Here is an 8,169-nt window from a genome sequence, read left to right on the forward strand (position 1 = left end):
CATAAGTTATTATGTATCACTACACTTATCTATCTGTTTCTCTCTCTCTCTCTCATCTCTCTCTCTCTCTCTCTCTCTCTCTCTCTCTCTCTCTCTCTCTCCCTCTCTCTCTTCCTTTCCGTTTCTAAATCAGGCACATTCACACATACCATCGTACAGACACAAATATCAATTGTGCTCATTTGAACACTTTTCTAGACACACGTAAAAGCCCCCAACCCCCAAGTAAAAAAAACCAAAAGGCCTCACAGTATCGAGACAGTAGCATCCAACTGCCCCTCCCCCGTCTGTCATACACACGCACACGCACACACACACGCACACACAACACACAAACATACACAACACACACACACAAAACACCCTCATCACTATCTCCCCAACACAATAAAAAACAACCCTGCCTCCCCCCACCTGTCAAACACGGCTCCACTGCTGTTGTTCCTCTGATGTCTCCGCTCCTTGGAGTCACCTTTGACCTTCGGGGCAGAGATGGAGCCCTCGCAGGCCGCCTGAGTGACCAGCACAGCGTCATTGAGCTGACCGCGCGCCGTGAAGAAGGAGGCCAAGCCTGGCACATCCCCGGCGGCCACACAGAAAGGCACCGCGTCGTCGCTGTCTTCACGCAGCAGGGCCGTGGAGTACCTGGGCACACCCAGAGAACGGCATTTATAAGACCTATCTGTGGTGCAAGAGCTGTAAAACTCTAACTACACCTAAAACAAAAAAATAAGCGCAAAGAGAATGGCACTAAAATGACTTATTTGTGTTGCAAGTTCTGTAAAACTCTTACTACATTCAACAAACAAACCCCCACCAGACACACACACACTCACAGAATAGCACTTATATGGTCAGTAAAATTTTTACAACTAAAATTTAAAAAGAAAAAAAGAAGAAAACATTAGAACCCAGTGAGAAGGGCACTTGTACGATGAATTTGTGTCGCATGTGCTGTAAAACTGTTACTAAAACTATTTTTTTTTTTTTAAGAAAAATCCCAGAGGGAAAAAAACTGTTATTGCAGATGTTGTACACCCTGTCATAACCTCGTTTCTGTTTGACTATTGCTTTTTTTATTGCTGTTAGTTGAAAGGGAAATCAATTTAATAAATCAACAGTCAACAAAACCAACTTTTAAAATTGGATATCCCTACAATTTCCATTCTGCGTAAAAGCTGATTTTTTCAATTAATACCACATTTAACTGGGAGCTGTCCATTAACTCCACATGCCCAAAAATATATGAGTTCACAATTCCACAACATCGCTACACACTTATCTATCAATATCTAAAACAATACCAAAATAAAACCTTCAAAAAACTGTAAGAAGAAAACACTAATTAACCTATCCTGCCATCATTTTTATACTAAATATTTACAATTTTACAGGAGGACCAAAAACCTGAAAATTGATACCAAGAAAACAAACTCTTTGGAAATATCACAATAAGTCCATATTAGTAGGAATACAATTTTGATAATAACTTCCTTCATATCTCCAAAGTAAATGTTGCTTTATTGGTAACAACTTTTCATTTTTTGGCTCTCCTATAAAATTGTAAAAAAAACTTCATATACTGCATTTTAAAAAATGACGGCAGTATAACTGTGTAGTTTCTCACCTCTGGTTGAGCTGTTGCCAGTACTTCATGGATACTGCTGGGGCCACGGCCAGCGCTCGTTCCCACTGTCGGCACAGCACAGAGTGTGGATGTTAGTTGTAGGTTGTTTGTTTATTTTATTTTTATTTAGTAGAGGGTTTTACGGCGCTCACAACTGCATAAGGTCATATGAGCGCCAAGGGGTGGGTGTCAACAGAAAAGTCCTTACAGGGAATCAGACTTACTCTGCTCACCTCTCTGGCTTCAACAGCACAAGGTCTGCTTCGACTATCAAGGCACCCCGGAAATAGCAGGTCACAAGAGAGTGACAAACATACAAAAGAAGTAGAGGAAAATGACAATAGTAAGTATTAGGAAAGAAAAAGCAACAGTTCCCTGCTGCAGATCAGGCACAGTTATGAGCGTGACATGATGAATCAGCCCATTTACAATTCTACTGAGCTTCTTCGAGAAATGTCCCCCTTTGGGAATGGCCTAAAGACACAACTGCCACGGGAGGTGGTTGTTTGTTTGTTGGAGTAAAGAGAAACACGATTAGGAAAAAAACAGTCATTCGTCTTCTTCTTGCTCATCTTTAAATAGACATCCCAGTTTCTAGTACGAAGGGTGTTTTTTTCGCAGGTCCTTCAGGGCCCACATTGAGTTTTGGGTCTTTCTGCCTAGGGTTGGGCCAATATTTCTTTCTAACTGCCTAAGATTTAATCCAAGGAAAAAGACGGACAGGCAGACAGGAAAAACAATAAAGGGAAAGATAAGAAGTAGAATCTACCAGTGGTGCCCTCCTACCACCATCCACTAGTGAGGGGAAGCAAAATCACATGGGGACATAAATAGATGGTGCATGTAGCAGACAGTGAGGAAAACTGTATTGTAGTTTGTGAGTTGGTTAAGAAGGAATAGTGAGAGGTTTCTTATGACTTACTAGGCAAAAAAAGCTGGATAAAAAGGGAAGAGAGAATCAAGTGACACTTCTCTTTCTCACTGTCTCTCCCACTCACTGTATCTCTCTGCTCTCTCTCTCTCTTTTCTATCTCATACACACACACACACCACGGCTGTTAGAAAGCGGTACTTTAGTTCATGGGCAGCCAGCGCGCCGCATCTTGTAATCTGACCCTGGTCACCGGTACATGAACTTGTGGCCAGGGGAATTCCCCGCGTCCTGCTATCAGCATTGTTCATTTAATTTTTAGGACAATTAAACTCGCAAAATACGTCAATCGGTGACTTTATTGTCATTTTATTTTGCCTGTTTGGAACAAGGGGGAACTTCTGTACCTACTGAAAAAGATGCAAAATTGTATGAAATAATGATAAACATATAATATATAGCGTTCCAAAAATGGCTCATATTTTACCACTGCCAATTGGGGTGAATATTTTAAAATCTAAAGTCCAATCAAACAAAACTTAATCAACCCTTCAATTTCACATAAAATACACCAGAAATGGTCAAATATCAAAACTCACTTTGCTGTTTTTGAGGGAAATCCACGGTTTGGGAGAAGTGAAGAGTTGATTGCAGTATCACCTTTTCCCCTTTGTCGGAGGCACGTTGGATAATAGTTTTGGATCTGACATGACGGGGTAAGATTGCATGACAACTTTCAGCTGCTGTTCGATATTACGTATCCCAGCTCCTCTTCTCTCTAGCTTTGCCACAGAAGCATGGATACGTTCACCACCCTGTTCCCCATGTAGAGCCAAACCAAACCCATATGCTTGTATCCACGGGCTGCAGTGGTTTTCTAGAATGTGGTGTTTGGGAAGTACCTTTTCACTAAAGTGTCTCCTGTATAATGACATGTAAGTTTTGATGCATGTTTCAATGTGTGGTAGTCTGTCTTTTGACACTGGTTGGCCGTGCGAGATGTGAATGTGAACGTCCCGAAACGCATTGTTTAAATGATTTAATTTTTCTATGAGAGTGTAGGCTGTGTCATTTATGTTTTGGTTGTGGGTGTTTTCTACTGTTTCTTCTATAATAAATGCAGTGACGTCTTTATAAATGCGACTCATGATGTATTTGTGGCAGTGATTGCCCATGAAAGAGCGGCCGTGATATGCCTGCGGTGTGATGTTGTGTGAGTCAAGTATGTCTAAATGAGAACAGATAGGGCCAGTCCTTGGGTTAGGGGGTTCGTGCTCTAACTCTGACAACCTGTCTTCTTTCTTCGTCTGTTGTATTTGAAAGTTAATTTTCTCCTCTTCAGAGTCAGAAAGTACCACGCAACCTTCTAAATGTCTAACCTCCCCATTTAGTTCCTCCCCACAACTCCATATGTCTTATCTTGTCCACGCAAGCTTTACAGATGGTTTTTTAATGTACTGTCTGTGAGTCCATTGTAATGCTAACACCTAAGGCAAACAGAGTGTCCGACGCAAATTTAGAACACTGCAGGGGGTCGCCTTTTCTGTGCCTTCTGCTTGACTGACAGTGTTCTGCCACCACAAGTTCTGAAACGTTCGTGCAGCTTTTAAAAAAAGCGAATCCTCTGTATGTTTCTCCATTTCTTAACTGGGCTAAAATATTCCAAAAAATCGATGAGAAGTGTTGGAAAAATATCGCTATATTTAAGAAGAAAAATGAAAGATCACGTGCGAGTGAATCACCGGGTAGGGGGTACCCTTTTTAAAAAAATCATATAAAATCAAACATTCGCTTCCCACAAATAACACTTGCTCACACTGTTCAAGTATTGCTGTCTCAAGTGAAGCAGAGAAATCTGAGTGAAAATCCGAGTTTGGCTTTAGAAATAATAAACTCCAAAATGGAATATAATTTAAAATGCAACATTAGATGAACAAAACACTTGTACTGCAAAATGCGTAACTGCTATAACACCAGTGAGATTTCCGGAGCGAAAGTGGGATCATCTTGTTAGTATTAAGATGATCTTTAAAATGAAATGATTTAAAAAAACGAGGGAAAGTGCTACGAAAATTACCAGAACCGAGTTACGCAGGCATGGCGGCGGGCATCGCTATCGCCACGGTTGTTAAGCAGGGGAGTGGCACACTGACACTGATTTATTACCTTCACGCGGGAGGTCAGACCGGGGCCCGGCCACCAACTAAAGTACCACTTTCAGTCGGATTTTAACAGCCGTCACACACACACACACACATACACAAACTAACAAACACACACAAATAGAATAAGCTTACCTTTCCCACCTCCACCATCAGCTCACAGTACCTCTGTACGTTCCCCAGTCGTATGTGAGTCGCAGCCGCTCCCATCAACCTCTCCTCCTTGCCCGGCGCACCGATCCCCGCGCCAAACTTGGACATCTTGATCATCTCTTGCTGCTGAGCCTCGGACTAGACGTCATCAGACACAAAGCTCATATTTATTACTCCATTGTATAAATCACACATAGTGTAACCATTTCTTACTCCATGTCATAAATCAAACACACAACCATCTATTTCTCAATTCTTAATATACATGTGAGAATCACACGCTCATCAAATTAACGAAATCAGAGTACCAGGCATTTTTCTACCAACAAAATTTGTATCAAATTTTAGTTTTTTCACGCAACCTCTTTTCCATCAATATAAAAACACATTTCCATTTGGAACTTGCTGAAAAATGTCGATTAAAGGCACAAAATATGTCATTTTTTTCATTTTCAAGGACTCTTTTAGCTATTGGATTAATCAAACTTTGGCAGCCATTTAGTCGATAATTTCACCACTGAAACCAGTCGACCTCATTTTCTTCAATCGCAGATATTGACTATTAGAATAGTCAAGATGGACGGGTATTTTCTTTCATTGAAAACAAGGCAAACGGATAAGTTTTCAGATGATACCAGTAACTCCACGTGCCTAAAAATTGACGAGCGCTTGATTCCACCACGTCATGACACATATCAAGTATACAACTATTAAATACTCCATTTTATAGATGAAGTATACATCCATTTCTTAAGCCATTTTATAAATTAGGTATACAACAATTTATCACTCCATCTGATAAATCAAGCACACAACCACTTTTTACTCCATTATATAAATCTGGCCAGAGTACAGCTGTTGGCTAGATCCAGCATTAAACTTGCTTTCATTTTTTTCCCCTCATATATCATAGATTTATCTGTTGCTTGGACTACAACATTATCCTCGTATACATCAAAACTCCATTCTTTTGTTAAAACTTTGGTGGGTAACACATCACGACCTCAGTGCTTTCTTGTTGTACTCCATTTTTTTAACAGTGAAAATGTGACTTCTTGTTAAGCTCACTCTTTATTATGAACTGTTTTCACAGCTATTAAAATGGAGATATGACAAGAATGCACTGAGGTTGTGACATGCTTGTGGTTTCGAAGCCTATCTTTTTATCTTGAAAACTCTAACCTTTATATTCATTGTATTTCAAACTAAACTTGCGGCCACACATAGACATTAGGCTCATGACTTGTAGGAGTTAAGATATATCTAGGTGAAGTTGAGAATTGAACATAACTTCATTCAACTGAACTGACAGCTCAGGCTGACTCCCCCAACCACTAGACTGGGACACATTATGTCCAAAAATAATTTTTACATGCAGAGAGAGTGAGTTTTTGGTGGGTGCTCTAGTGTGGTTTGTTCCTTCTTTCCTTTCAAACATCTATCCTCCTTATCTCTTCTTCTTGTTTTTCTTCTTCGTTTTTTGTTCCTTTGTTACTTCCTGTAACACCTCTAATCTTTGGAAAGAAGGAACAAGCCACATCAGAGCCCCCGCTAACCATTTTTACTCCTCATGCGCATAAAATATCTTTTTGTGTATGAGTTCTTTGTCAGATTATGGATATATGTACTCACTTACATCCATCATCGGACAAAAAGCACAAGCACAAACAGACACGCACACCTTCTTCCACTCACCCCTTTGAACTGCGTTATGTGTTTGCGGTGCACGATGCCGTGCGGGTAGGCAGGGGAGAGCATCATGGTATCGCTGCCTCCCACCGCACCCACCAGGTCCCACAGGTTGTTGGTGCCACATGGGTGCTGGGGGAGCACACCGGGGATGAGTGTGGGTGATGATGTGGATGTAGTTGATGATGAGAGTTGACATACTGTTGTTGTAGTGTTGATGTTGGGCAGTGCTGGTTGTTGTAGTGGTGGAGGTTGTCATTATTGTAGTGTTGTTGATCTGTGGTGGCGGTTGTTGTGGTGTTGTTTTGTGAAGGCGGTTGTTACTGTCGTTATTGTAGTGTGGTGGTTGTTGTTATTGTTGTGTTGTCGTTATTGCTGTGTGGTGGTTGTTGTTGATATGTGGTGGTGGTTGTTGTAGTTGTTATTGCGTTGTGGTTGTTGTTATTGCTGTACGCTGGTGGTTGTTGTTGTGTATTGTTATTGTTGTGAGGTGGTTGTTGTTATTGTTGTGATGTTGTCTTGTCGTGGTGGTTGTTGCTGTTGTTGTGTGGTGGTTTATTGTTCTGTGTGGTGGTGCTGGTGGTTGTTGTTGAGCCATACATGTTACTGCTATTGTTAATATTGATATTGTTTTGTGATAAAAACTATGGCAATTATGATCATACCATGAGTATTACTAAAGCAATCTTATTCACCTAAAAAGGCAGAGTGTTTTTCACCAAAACGACTGACAATGTCACTACTACACTATAAGAATTTTTTTTTAATGAACAAAAAAAACCCAACAAATAGAACCTGAAATTTGACAAATCAAGTAAAAACTCCCCGGTTCAACTTACAGAAAAGAATCTCGAGAAAGCTTCTATTGTCTTGGGCGAGCGTGCGCCTTTCAAGCTGTGCGTGCTCTGTAGTTGCACAGATACCTTGCCCACCAGAGACAAAGACGTCGTCGAGCTGTTGGACGGCTCTGAAAGAATACGGCAGTGATTTGTTTGTTTGAGAAAAAGGAAGGATATTGTGACACAATAACTGTGGTTTAGTGAAAGGGGAAAAGTAAGACTAACAGACAGAAATAATAGAGAGAGGGAATTAAGAAAAGAAAGATGCTCCACTGGCACCCTTTTACGACCTGCAAACACAGTGAATGAACCATCCAGTAACAACAACAATAATAATAACAATAATAATGATAATAATAATAACAGCTCTACTAAATAAAATTGATGACAAAACACACACACACACACATTCACAAAAAAACAACAACACACACACACGAAACAACAAACACATTCACAAAAACAAGCACACATACTCATACAAATTCAAAAGCACACATAAACATAACACACAACAAGCAAACAAACACACAACAAGCAAACAAACACACAAGCACACAACAGCACACACTGACCACCAGAGAATTTGGCCTCAGTCCAGGGCCGGCCAGCCAGAGTAGCGAGCTCCACAGGCTGGACCAGGAAAACACACACAAACACATACGTACACATACACACACACAAACTTACACATACACATACACACACTCAAGCTTAAGTACATTCATAAACACACACACACACACACACACACACACACACACACACACACACACACACACACACACACACACACACACACACATACACACTCTTGTCATACAAGTA

The 8,169-nt window shown here is 40.7% G+C and overlaps 1 protein-coding gene across 1 annotated transcript in view; it reads right to left on the minus strand.

Moving 5' to 3' along the window:
- Positions 1-8,169, minus strand: part of LOC101863230 (WD repeat-containing protein 17) — a gene marked incomplete at its 5' end in the record, with an annotated part of 40,430 nt that overhangs the window by 13,066 nt on the left and 19,195 nt on the right. Inside the window, 5 exon segments of the mRNA XM_013090518.1 lie at positions 415-645; positions 1,628-1,692; positions 4,796-4,951; positions 6,509-6,634; positions 7,342-7,469. Coding sequence (XP_012945972.1) covers positions 415-645; positions 1,628-1,692; positions 4,796-4,951; positions 6,509-6,634; positions 7,342-7,469 — 706 coding nt within the window.

This window comes from Aplysia californica, unplaced genomic scaffold (assembly GCF_000002075.1).
Source record: "Aplysia californica isolate F4 #8 unplaced genomic scaffold, AplCal3.0 scaffold01315, whole genome shotgun sequence".
NCBI classification, from domain to species: Eukaryota; Metazoa; Mollusca; class Gastropoda; order Aplysiida; family Aplysiidae; genus Aplysia; species Aplysia californica.